At 39.7% G+C, this 14133-nt stretch overlaps 1 protein-coding gene across 1 annotated transcript in view; it reads right to left on the bottom strand.

Annotated features, from left to right (window-relative positions):
• Positions 1 to 13897, bottom strand: part of LOC101862547 (coronin-1C) — a 28618-nt gene extending 14721 nt beyond the window's left edge. The window contains exons 1-4 of the mRNA XM_005112304.3: positions 13774 to 13897; positions 5217 to 5408; positions 3107 to 3359; positions 708 to 883 (exon numbers count right to left, since the gene is read on the bottom strand). Coding sequence (XP_005112361.1) covers positions 708 to 883; positions 3107 to 3359; positions 5217 to 5408 — 621 coding nt within the window. The 5' untranslated portion in view covers positions 13774 to 13897. The remainder of the gene's footprint in view (positions 1 to 707; positions 884 to 3106; positions 3360 to 5216; positions 5409 to 13773) is intronic.
• Between the last annotated feature and the right edge of the window lie 236 nt (positions 13898 to 14133).

The following is a 14133-nucleotide window of genomic DNA, read 5'->3' as shown; positions in this document are numbered from 1 at the left end:
ACACACACACACACACACACACACACACAAACACACACAAACACACCTCACTCCAAACAACATTCTCGTTTCTTCTCTTTCCTTGTTCCTTCACGCTAGCTCGTGGCTGCAGGCATGAATACTCTATGGAAGACACTTGTGCAGCACACTTGGCGTTACGTATTGTAGTCTGTACAGTCAGCTGGGCTTGGCCCAAGGAGAGGTCATTACGCTTAGGACTCGCCGACACAATGGCAGGGTATCAAACGTAATTAATCAATGGGGTGAGCTATCGTCCGTCTTAGAATCGACTGGGAAGGAGGGGGGTGGGGTGAGAGAGAGAGAGAGAGAGAGAGAGAGAGAGAGAGAGAGAGAGAGAGAGAGAGAGAGAATCACTATTGAATTCATATGGTACACATATTCTTTGTTTAATTTTAAAGCACACTGAGCCCTTTCTTAGTGGAAATAGGCTGTATAAGTGAAATTTATCATTATGATTATAAAAACAAAGTGCAGAATTAAATTCTCATCTATTCCTAAAGCTTTCATAGCCAAAATGCAGCTAAAACGTATAAAATCACCACTGTGGAAAAAAAAGAAATTAAAACCAGGTAACTTCTTTTTTTTTAAATATCACTTTCCCGTGTAAAGTATGGTCAAATTCGAGTTATTCATTTTACACCTTACAAACCCAGTATCAGATCGACAGATAAAATAGGCCATCATACCTGCAACACTTCCCCAGAGTGAGTGTCCAGCACACGCAGGATCTTGTCCTTGCAGGTACAGACAAAGCGGCTGCCGTCCAGGTTGAAGGAGCCCGAGTAGATCTGGTCGGGCATGTCGATCTGGAGCTTGGGCTCACACGTGCCAACGTTCCACAGGATGCAGGTATTATCTGAGCCTGGACATCAGGGAAGGGGGACAACAAAGTTGGTTTGTTGGTTTGATATGGGGGGGGGTTTGGTGTTTTAATAAAATAATCTTAGATAATAATAGATAGCATTTGTATAAATAAAAGTGAATGTTTATGTTTTAAGTAAGCATTTTATGGCATTTGCAACACATTTAGGTCATATAAGTGCTATAGATTAGAGGTGTTACAAGAAACTAACGAACACAAAAAAGGACAGATAAGGATGACAGAATATTTGATCAAAAAGAAAGAGCAAATCACACCAGAGCTCCCGCCAACCACCCACAAAGTTGGTTTGGTTTGAGTTTGTTTAGTTTTGTTGGTTTTCTTTTTCTTTTTTAAAATTTTTTTGAGGGGGGGGGTAGAAATAAAAAATGAGTGTTTTTCATGAGATCATATAGGAGGTGGGCTTCCACGGGCCAAACCAAGTTGAGAGGGAATCGACAACCCATCAGAAAAACCAAGGTACTAGATAAAAATTCTCCCCACCTGACACCTGTGATGCCTTGAAAAGTCCTTCAAAACTAAGTGTTCAAGACATCCCCATTGGGCATTCGCTGATATCAACTCAGATAACTGTACATCCCCCAAACTTTTAGTTTGAGTAAAGAGCACATGAGCATAATAAATGCCATTTTAAATAGGGAAAAAGCAAGAAAAAAAGACAGAAATGAGAAGAAGGACGGAAAACAGAAGGAAAGAAAAGTAGTAGAAGACCTATTAGTGGCACCCTCCAACGACTCTCTCCCAGAACAGAAAGTGAAAACAATGTACTTGGACAACTGAGTCACATGACACTTGTAACTGTTTGACAAGCATCCATGTACAATGTACACACTTGACTTGTGAGTAAGGTCGGAGTTTTGGGTTTTTCCATATGACATATTCTTCTACCCTGTCCCCTCTCCCTCAAATTATTTGTCATCAACACTATTTAAAGCAATGCACCAATACAACTTGGATAAAAAATGAAACCAACACTTTTTAAAGCAATGCACCTTGCTTCCCCTCTCCCTTTCTCCTTTTAAAAAAAATTTTAGTAAGTGTTTTACGGCCCTCACAACTGCATTTCTTTCTCCGTTGAGCAAACCTTGGGACATAGAAAGTCCACTACTGTACCACCAAACACTCCATATCAAATAAGAGCCACACATAAGACAGTTGCTCTCTAGCACAGGTATAGGATTTTATCTCTGAACTTATCACAACTTGAACACAACTAGACAAAAACATGCCCGTTCAAGCTCATAAATTAACTGCCGCTAAGCAACACAATCACGGACTTCCTTCTCTTTCTTACAGAGCAGCTTTAAAAATATTACTTTATCTAGAATATAACTTCACAAAAGTGAGCCCAACCCTCAGGACCCACACAATTACGGGTCCTAAATAGTATGTTCATAGCGGTCGGGTGCCACACCAGAATATTATAAGAGTACAGGACCCTCTATTTCTCTTACAGAAAAACGTTTTAAAGTATAGCTGGATTATAGTTTATAACATGAAAAAAAAGTGAACCCATCTGAGCTCCCACACTTACTGCCTCTGAGCAGCGGTGGCTTGGTGCTGCATCAGCACATCCTCAAAGAACCCTCTCTTTCTCTTACAGAAAAATGCTTAAAGTAAAAAAAAAAAAAGTAAAGTTGTTTCCGCATCCGATCCGGACACTGGGGATTGCCTTGTTAGTGAGGCAACTTTCTGGGCCTTCGGCATATTGTGGTAGGGTGGCCAGTTCCGTTCCACGTCGCCTTTACTTTCCCAACTCGAAGTCAGGTAACCACAACTGCTTAAAGTACTACTATAAATTGTACACAACTTGACAAAAACAAACCCTTCCAGACCCACAAAGGCTACTTACTGCCACTGAACAGCATGTTCATGGCAGTCGGGTGCCAGACCAGCATCGTGGGTGTTGATATCCTTAAAGGACATTATAGATAGAACAATTCCTCTCAAATAAATATTTCAAAGTATTACTAGAAATTGTATACAGCTTGACTAAAACAAACCCTTCCAGACCCACAAAGGCTACTTACTGCCACTGAGCAGCACGTTCATGGCGGTCGGGTGCCAGACCAGCATGGTGATGGGGCCTTGATGTCCTTATAGGACATAGGACAATTTCTCTCACAGAAACATAATTAAGTATTACTAGAGGTAGAATATAACTTGGGGGGAAAAAAACGAGCCCTTCCAGACCCCCACACTTACTGCCACTGAGCAGCACGTTCATGGCGGTCGGGTGCCAGACCAGCATGGTGACACGACGTTGATGGGCCACCAGGTCCACCACGGGCTCCTCCAGGTTGGCGGTGAGCCCCTCTTCCGGTATCTGCCACAGCTTGATGGTGCAGTCCTCCGATGCGCTGGCGATGACCTCGTCGTTGTGCGGACACCAGGCCACGTCCAGGACCGCCCCTCTGTGGCCGGCCACCATCGGGTTGTCGATGCTCACGCGGCCGGGCTGTAACGCAGGAGAGTGAACTTTTAGTTTTGCTGAGGGTTTTATGGCATTTGTAACACAATTAGGTCATATTATAAGTGTCAAAGATTAGAGGACGTGTTACTTGACAGTACATACAAAGGAGGAGGGGAGTATGCAAGGGCGAAACATCTAACCATTACACAACAGAAGCTGGTAAAGACCAATAATTATACTGTCATGAAATATGTCACAAATAACTAACCCACAAATTTTTTAATTTTTTTTTAAGTGAAGGAGTTTAGCTTATTCACAGCCAGTCAGCACAAAACTAGTAAGACGAAGACTTCAAGAAGAAACATGACAAGAACCATGGTTTTAAAAAAAGAGAAGTAAAAGGAGCAGACCACACCAGAGCACCCATGTACAAAAAAAAAGCAGAACTATTGCCACAGTAAAAGAAGACAAGGGTTTCTTAAAAGTTTTAGTCAGAGTTTTACAACACTTGTAACAAAGATAGGTCAAATAAGTGCCAAAGATAAGATGTGTGACAGAGAGTAACATGCAAAGAAAAAGGAGGAGAGATAAAGAGGTTAGATGTTTGATAGGAGAGAAGGAGCAAATCGCACCAGAGCACCCGCCAATCACCCACCAAGGAAGACAGTATATCAGGAATAAGACACTGAGCCAGCACTACAATCAAAGCAGGCAAAGCTAAGGAGCAGATAATGTCTAAAAATAGAAAATCCTTCACCTAAGGTCAGGTCAACAAGAGAACATACAACTGGAGACAAGAGGACCCCATGCTACTAGTATTTACCCTGATAGCCCGCCCTGTTCCTCCTACATACCATAATGCCTCACAAGACAGACACCCTAGACAACCTCAGACAGAATCTAGACAGGTAAGGAAATTGGAAGTTTAATTTACTTTTTCCACATTAAATGCTTAAATCTGATTCTCCTAATAAAACTCTTTATATTTACCTGATTTGATTAGTGAGAAAGAAACTGTATGAATAATACAATCTAATAAAATAATGTCATACAGATTAGGCTCATCCAAGAACTATCATTAAAATATGTTGGCTTTACAAAGAACGGGTATTTCAGAAAAAAAATCGAAAAAGGTTAAAAAATAAATTTACAAACGCTACACTAATTTCTAATAGTATGCAATACTTCAAAGGTTATATGAATTCATGTCAAGAGTTACCTGAGACTTTTATTTCTTTAATTGCTTTATTTTAAATATCTGCATGAGAAAACTTTAACATTTTCATCTTCTGTCCTCATCATCACAAACAATAACCAAAATAACTCAAACTGTCACAAAATACTACAACACTTGTGAAATTGAAGGAACAGCTGTGCTGGCAGTTCAACGGAGTTCCTCTATTACACAACCCCTACTGCCGAACATCAAGGGACATGATTCTGCTGGTGATCCTTGTTTAAAAAATGTCTCTTTGCTGGTGATATACATATATATATATATATATATATATATATATATATATATATATATATATATATATATCTGCCATGTATTCAGAGCCAAGCGTCTACTTTCTCTCTATCTTTATGAGTTTCTAATGGGAGAAGGATTTTATCAAATAGCCAACTGGTGGGTGTGGTCGGCATGTGCAGTGTGTACTTCTGGTGGTCAGTTCACTGGCGGTATGGCACAGCAAATTTATATTAATTTTTTTTTAAACGTTCAACTCAGACAGGTGGCAGTGTAAAGACGTAAAAACTTTGTTTATATAGGCACTCTTTTTCATACATAGACAAAACATGGTGGTTAGCGGGTCTGCAGGTATAACGACGGGCGGTACAACGAGGTTTCACTGCATTCTATATATTTCTCATGAGAGGTAAAAAAAAAACCAAATTTACCTTGCCAATGGGAAGGACCAGGAAAGAACCACCGCCAGCAGCCTCAGTGATGATGGCCACAAACTTGGTGTTGACCGCGCAGTACGTGGACTCCCAGGACGTGCGAGTGATGCGAACACCATCGTAACACTGGTCTCTCTTCAGGGCCTGTCCGAAGACGTGTCGAAATTTGCTTTTTCTCATAAACGCCATCTGTTTTTTAAAAAAAGAGAATAAAATTTGTTTCTGAGTTTCAAAAACAGTATGGCAAATAAAAAAGGAAGAAAAATTAAATTTTTAAACAATATTTCAAGGGGGAAATTCTGCCACAGCACAAGAAAATGAGCTGAAATTATGCCAGCATTTGAACCTGTGAAAGGGTAGGGGAAGCCAAAAATAAAGTTACAGAAACTATTGCAAGACGCCTTAGGTGAGTGCTGAATCATATTTTAGTACTGTCAGCAATGTCCAGGGCACAGTTGAGCTCAAGTTTACCGACAGGTCAGCATGGTAACTGTCATAAGTGAAAGTTGAAAAGTATATACACTATAACAGCCATTTGGCTTGAAGTTGAGTAAAACGAAGAATCACAAATTGACAAAAACAGTGATTTGAGATGGTTATGAAACAAGACATGCTGACAAAAAACAAAACAAAAAAACAGGGGCCAGGGTAATGAAGTAAGATCTACCAGTGACACCTTCTTACCCCCGCGTGTATGGTAACAATAAAATGTAATGACAGTAATAATAAAGAGTGAAAAAGCCAAACCACAGGCCAACATCTACTAAGCATCACCTTACCATCAAGAATATTTAGATCGTTTTGGTGACAGGCAATTTTTTACCCTGTCTGTACAGGCTATCGCCAACTGGGTGGGGTACATTATGCAAGTGGAAAGTGTTGCTGGGTAAAATATCTTCCCCACAGGGGATTCAAAATAAGTCTAAGAGCAAGGAAAAGAGCCGAAACAAAGCACGACTCCACTGGTGAGAATATGAGTCTCTTGTTTTATACCATAATTCCAGGTGAGGTTTCTTTGAATAAATTATTATCAAAGTTATTATACAATATACATAAAAGTTTTCATTTCAACATTGACATAGTATTTCTGACAGCAATTTACACTTTTTTTATCTGCTGACAAGTTCCCTCTTTCTTCCTAACACATTATGATGCAGGAGTGTTCATCTTTGTGCACTTCTGTACTGACGATAAAGATTATTATTTGGAGGAAAAAGTGTATTTATGGTACACAAAGCAAAAAACTTGAAAACTTCATTTACAAATATGATCACTGAGTCCACAGGAGTGAACAACCTTAGCAGACAATACAGCATGCATAGCATTTATTACCACAGTAACATCTTAACAATCCACAGTCTAGGAATACTAAGCCTCGAAGACATATGTCACATGTCACCTGTCACACATACAGATGTACATACATATGACCACACATAGACACGCACAAACAAACATCTTAACAAGCCACAACATGAATTCATCTCTGCAAGAGTTCACTTCTTTCTTCTTTATAGTCTAAAAAGTCATGACTCACACAACACCACAACAGGTGTCATCTTCTCCACATAGCCGAGACATATTCCTGTCAGAAACCATGCACCTATAATCTCCATCTGACAGGCCTGTTCCGCCCCTGAGCAATAACCCATAAGCTCAACCAACAGGTGACTGTTTTAAAGAGCTTTCAGCTTTAAATGATGCAGCAAAATGGATCACCACTCAATAAAGAAGATTGCCATTCATGATTTTATTTGAAGGTGTACATTTAGAAATCCTTAGGGCAGACCACAACAAATTAGTCTAATTGTTGACAACGCTTTTTTAATGAAGTAGAAAAAATAAAGGAAAAAAAAGAACAAACAAAAGTGAAAAAGAAAGAAAGACAAAGACAAATCTCAACGATGCATGTCGTTTTTTGTTTTTTTCACTGCCAGCTAGTCAGTCTCAGGACAGATGAGCAGAAGGGAAAAGAAATCAGACTGAATACATGCTGACTCCCTAAAGTAAACATAAGAGATCCTTTTTCTTTACCACATGCATCATTCTCCATCAATAACAAAATTTCCTAACAAGAAATCTTTCCGTTAAATTTTTGTACATGAACCTTGAACAAAAGCTACAAACCGATAAAAATTAAAAATGAAGTTGTAGAAGTGATCAGAATAATATCTTTGTCTTGTGAAACCATGACAACTTTCAAATTATAATGGAGAAAGATTAGTATAAGTAGTCCTTCTTCTCCTCCATCAGTTCACTAATTACACACCCCCCCACCCCCCTTTATCTTTACCCCCATAGACACAGAGCAAACAAACACTCTGTTGACTCACAATAACCTCATGCAGGGCAATGGAAATTTTATTGTACAGAAGTAGAGCACGTCAGAACCTGACACAACAAACGTGCCCACTCAACGAGACAGTCAAGTGGCTGAACCCAGGACAGATATTTTCCACTTCCTGGTCCTGCTCTTGAGTAACACTGGTACTTAACCTTGCCCCTCCACACTGTGGCGAAAGAGCCACTTCAATCTTACACCAGAACAAGTAGGAGACTTGCCATCATGTCATTTAAATGCAAGGGACAATACTGGTATCAAATACTTATTTGTGCAAACTACTCAACATATCAAAATCTATTTACATGCCCTTCAAAATGGTAGCAACTTAAGACTTGAACACAGGGCCAAAAAATTCTATACTTATCAATTTGTTTTTCATAAAAGAAAGATTTATAAATTATTTGTCTTTGCTTTGTTTCATTCTTGCAAAAACATATAATAAAGTACAGTGGTCTCTGACTAAGATCCTGGTCATCAAGAGACACAAAAGGCAGTTTCTTAGACTAAACAGTCCGAGTTCTTATACAGATTTCAATGGACACTACTCAGCTCCAACCCATTGGCTTCCCTTATTTCTGCTATGACGAAATAATGACCCATGAGTGATACTGATGCCCATGAGAAGATTGAGATGTTTACGTGGTTTTTTAAAATGTAATGCATGTTTGTGTGTGTGTGTGTGTGTGTGTGTGTTTGTGTGTGTGTGTGTGTGTCTGTGTGTGTGTGTGTGTGTGTGTGTGTGTGTGTGTGTGTGTGTGTGTGTGTGTGTGTGTGTCTGTGTGTGTGTGTGTGTGAGTGTGCATGCATGTTTGAATGGCATACATTGATTTGAGGCAAGTGTGAACCAGAAACTTGAGAGTGAATGTTTATGATGCAACATTGGTAGCTAAAGGGTGACTAATGTAATTGTTTCTTGTCTGATCACTTTTTACTTTTTATATATGATCGTTTTTAAGGACAAGAGGGCACACCCAGATTTCGGGGGTTTCCAGAAATCTTGACCTACACCAAAAGTAGGCATTGCCCTATGTATAAGAGAAGTTTGGTTTCATTGGTGTGTATATTTGTTTGGTGATAGATTAAACTCTCCTTATCTTTTAAAGAAATTGAACAGGGTTTCAAAAACTTTACCTCAGACTTTCTCAAAACAGCATTTTTTCAGGATATCCCACTTGTGCTTAAAAGCGACCAATTGTCAATATGATTTGATAGCCTATTGAAATGAAACTATGAAAATGAAACATTGTGAATGAGACAGCTTAGCCTAGCTCATGACGGACCCACTTGGAGAGAAGCAGTCACAGTGGGTAGCAAGTCATTTGAGGCATCATGAATTAAAAATACTGAAGCCAAGAGGGAAACCCTCAACCTATACACATCCACAAGAATTGGTCAAGTCTTAGGACAACACTCAAAAGATAATATCTGATCACTGGGGATTAAAAGGCAAGAAAAAGAGGGGGACAGCAGAAGTTGAAGAAAATAGACTGCCGACCACACTGAATGAAATACAAAGAAAAAGACAGGACTCATGGGTCCTCCTCAGCATGAAAATAAAGGAAAAATAATAAAAATACAGTGTTTACTCAAGAAAGATATTGAGGGTCTCTGCCTTCATACAAGACTGCAGTAAGATGAAACAATTACCCTAAACCAGCACGAAAAAAATCTCCTAATTTGCTAACCAATGAATCTGGAACAGCAACTTAAAAGTTAAAACGAAATATTACACCCAAAAAAACAATTATTTTGAAGAACAATTCACAGAGAGGAACCAAAACCATTTATTTTGCTAAACTCAAAAATAAAACAAATAATCAGTATTTTTTCTGTTCTCAAAAAGATGCAATACAGAAAGCAGTCTATGATAAGAACGGGATGACCTTTGAGTACTTTGGTCTAACCTGCCATGACGCCCACTTTCCATCCACCCCCCCCTTTCCCCTTTCATTTTTCTGGTTATGGCACAGCATAAAACGATAATCTGTCCAACGGAACACAGCCACTTCAGTCGAACCTGCCTTAACGGAATCTCCCCGCTCCCCCCTTCATATATTCCTCTTTAATTACATGTTCAAAACAGAAACCTGTTAAACACGGAAACGGAAAGAAAGTTCCGCTCCCTTCCGAGGGTTTCATCTGTCTATGATGGAAAATGCTTTGCCCACTTAGCCCCGATTTCAAACAAAACTCGCACCTTTGGTTCCGCTGGCTCTAAACTGAACGCCATGGTCATGCCGTTGAGCAAAGATGGAGAGTTGGGGTGCAATTTGGGGGTAGATGTTACCCCCATCAAGTGAGCCCCGAGAGATGCAGATGGTCAGGGTGGAGTGGGTGTGAAATCTCACGACTGCCCGTGAGAGTGCTCGAGTAGTGAGCCACTACCGAAACTTTCCTGGGTAGCCAGAAGCCAGAAGTGTAAAATTAGTTTGACCAATGCCTGCCGCCCTGATCGTACCGCCAGCAGAGAAAATAGTTTCTTGAATCGTTGTTACATGATGGCAGTGAGGGGTGGCATTGATAGACCCTGCTTGTTACAACGAAGGGTGTGGCTAAGGGTGGAAGCAAAGGAGGTGTTCAAACATTTCTGTTTTTAATAGGTCAAACAGTGATCCTGTGAAAGCCAAGCACTGGAGGTAATTGGATCAGTAAGACTGACGCATGTCATTATCACACAGGATAGCAATTGAGGTGTGAAGTTTTGACCACTGCTAGCCAATCAGACAAGCATTCCCTTTGGACCTCCCCCCCCCCCCTCTCCATCTCCCTCTAAATTACCTTGTCTAAGATGGAATTTTTTTTCTGGCTCCCTTGCGATTCCGTCTTACACAGGTTCGACTGTATATTTTAACAACCAACAGCCAAAAATATAAAACTGTTTAAGTTGGATAAAGGTAGATTTCTCATCGCCAGACACATTATAAAGATTATATTCAACTACTGACACTATGGACAAGCTATCATAATCCATTCACCGTCGTTACTGTTAGTCTCTCAAATTAATGAACCATTCCCTTTCACCCAAGTTGACCAGTCAGTAACAAATTCTCAGCTGCTAGTGAGGAAGGCTTGTGAGCTCCCACAATCTAGTAGCACTGTCCACAGCTCTGACCAACACAGTAAATGAGATGAGAAGTCGCTCTCTTTACCCAGTCACTGACAATGGACGTCAACATGAACTTGCTAGAGGTGTAGCTCATTTATGGAGTTATGGCGACCCATTAGTTTTATCATGGAATTCGGTCTTCCTCATCTAGCAGATTTCATTTTGTTACCCTCTCCCTGCAAACTGTCTTCCTCAACTGAAACACTTCGCAGAATTCAACACTTACAGCACCCACGAAACCTCCCTCCAAAAAAGGAAAAAAAACCATCCTAATTTTAACAGGCCTTACGGCAGTCCTCTGTCTACAACCACCTCCAGTTGGGACGTAAGAAATATATGATTTGTTTTGTTCTTCATTTTAATAAGTCCTGCTTTGGAGCCTTAGACAGCCATTTTCTTCTAACAATGAGTGCCTGTCTTCCTCTTTCCTGCCTACAAAGAAATTATAATATCTGGGAAGGTTTCAACTCACATTAATATGGCAGTGTTGTGAAGTTACATTTGTACTGATTCCATTACCTCAACTCTGAGCAGGGGCTCTCATAGCCAAAGGTTAAGGCGTTGGCTTCTCATTCAAAGGTCCCGGTTTCGAATTCGGGTAGCAACCAAAACATTTTCTTCTCTGAAATTGTCTCCTTTCTCCTGCTTTTCTGCTCTCTAGCAACGTTCTGTCATCTGCTTTCATCTCCTTTTTCTTCCCCCACCCCCTCACCTCCTTTGCCCCCTCCACTGGGCTCCTGACTTTCTGCAGCCTTTCTACTGCTACTCCTTGGCTCCTTCTTACTGCTGTCTTTCAGCCACACCCTTGATCTTCTGGTAAGAAATACCTACAGCTAGCCTTCTCGAACAAGGACGAAAAATCTCGGAGGACTTGTGTGCAAGATCCTTTGGTAGTCTAAAATCAATAAAAGTAGGCTTCGGCCGCCACCCGGGCAAAATTCAAAATTTTCTACCACCTGGAAAAGTTTAATGTGTCCAGCACACTCATATGAACTTTTATGCAGTTGCGAGCACCGTAAAACACTTACCAAATTAAAAGAAAAAACTATGACCATTCAAATGCATTTATAGTATCCTTAAAACAAGTCTGAAAGTCAATTAATACCCAGTACATCTACAGCAATCTTCACCACAATGAGTTAGGTCGAATAACAAAGCAAGGGCATTTTCTGCAGTAAATACTTCATAAAAGTGAGCATTACACCATCACTTGGGACACATGCAAGACTGACTACAATTTCTACAACTGAACTGAACACTTATGGAGGAGAAAGGAGTATAAGAGTTCAAACTCTAGCCTTCACCACAACCACTAGGCCCCAAAAGTCTAGACTGATAGACAGCTCTCTGTTAACTATATAAGGACAATTTGTAAAAGTATAGTATCCCATAGCTTTAATTTACTGCAAACACCAAACTTTAAATATTCAAAAAGAAACAGGATCAGAAATAAAAATCAGACATTAAAGTAGGTTTTTGCAATTTTACAAGCCAAGGGGGTGTGGTTTTAAGTCAGAGGGGGTGTGGTTTAAATGGTGCAGGAAGAAAGAATTAGGGGAAGTGGGTTCAGGTATAAGTAAGGGGTCAGGTCATCACATGTCAAAAAGGATACCGTTTGAGTCACAGATCATGACAAGGAGAGAGGAATGGGATGGTGTTTGTGGCATGAGAAAGGTCCAAAATGTGGGGCAAGAATGGGGATAGACCTAAATTGTTGAGGTAGGGGCACAGCTACAAGTGGTGGACAGAGAGAATATATATATATGAGTTCCCATAAGTTGACTTAGTTGCCACAAAACTCCTTTCTCCTTTCAATAATAATTTCATGTCATAGACAGAACAAAAGCAAGTTAAGAACTTGACGGACAAGAGAAAAATTATTAGTATAGAGGCCCTCTATGCCGTATATGCTGGAAGGAGCTCGATTGTGCTGCAAATATCAATCAGCTTTCTTTCGTAAATTGACCGGAATAAAAACATAATTTCTTTTCATCCATTTCATATGAATCATGAATATGACGACACTCGATTTGAAAAAGAAAATTAGAATAGGCCTAGATCTACCACTTTTCTAACGTTTCTAATCCTTCATGAAGAGTGGGTCATTGAATCAAGCACAAGAGTCCACAGCCTTCCAGATAATTATGAGAATAAAGAACCAAACCGAGCACAAAATAATAAAAAAATTGAGGTGACAGATAAAGCAGAGATAGGCATGATGAGGGCAATTAAATCTATTAACATCTGGGCAGATAGATAGGCCTGTAGAACTCTAGATCTAGATCTAGATCTAGATCTAGATTCTAGGTACGGCTAGACTCTACAACTAAAAAGTTTCCCTTTTTTACAAATTAGATCTAGTCTAGATTAGATATCTAGATCTAGATCTAGATTTTCTAGATCTAGAATCTAGATACTAGATCTAGATCTAGATCTAATCTAGATCTAGATCTAGATCTAGATCTAGATCTAGAATCTAGATCTAGATTCTAGATATATCAAGATCTAGATCTCTAGATCTAGATTTAGATGTAGATTTAGATTCTCTATTTATAATCTGGATTCTAGAGTCTAGAATCTAGCCTAGATCTAAATCTAGATCTAGATCTAGAATTTGGCATAAATACTCCCAAAACAACTTCTAACACACCAAATGAAAGCATGATGATGAACAAGGAAGAAAGACAGCAGTGAGAAACTCTTTACTACACCAGGACATATAGATCTAGGCCTCCTACACTTACTTTGAGACTGAGGGGAGTAGTGAGTTGGTGACAGCAAAAAGCGGTAAAAGACTTATTCATTAGAGGGGTATAAGCTTTGACAATATAACAAAAAGAGTCCTGGTTACAGTGGTACGATTCGTTCTTTGTTTTCGGTAACAAAATTAAATCTGCACCTTACAGCTGACACAGATATCTAACAATGAGAGAGATTCCGGAAAAGCCGTCCGTCGTACAACACACCGATGAATCACCCGGCTACTCGATCCTCACATCGGGATACGTTCGAAAGTTAACAGAGAGCATTAATTGTGAGTTAAAAGGGGAAATTAATAAAACTAAGTTATCCGATAAACATCACACTGTTGGTAAATTCCTTACTTTTATTGTACTTGAGCAGCGTCGATCAATATACTCATCAATTTCCTTGAACCCGATACAGGAAAAAAGGGGGTGGAAGTAAACGCCCTGACACACGCGGAAAAGGAAATTGGCTTCTGCGCATGCGTGGTAGTGTAGAATCTCCAAAAATGGAAGTTACATTAAATATTTGCTTTCGTGAACAAAATAAATATTGAATAATTTCGCATTGTTGCTTACATTTCACTTTTCAAATAACGATTACAGTGGGTCAAGAGCAATTCATAGTTATCTTCTCACTCACCTACTTTTAATTATCGTAATCTCAAAACATTTAAAACCAGATCTAAACAGGTGGTCGTGAAGTTCATAGCCACAATT

Source organism: Aplysia californica, unplaced genomic scaffold (genome assembly GCF_000002075.1).
Source record: "Aplysia californica isolate F4 #8 unplaced genomic scaffold, AplCal3.0 scaffold01234, whole genome shotgun sequence".
NCBI classification, from domain to species: Eukaryota; Metazoa; Mollusca; class Gastropoda; order Aplysiida; family Aplysiidae; genus Aplysia; species Aplysia californica.
The sequence above is the reverse complement of the archived record's forward strand: the minus strand, read 5'-3'. Positions and strand labels throughout refer to the sequence as shown.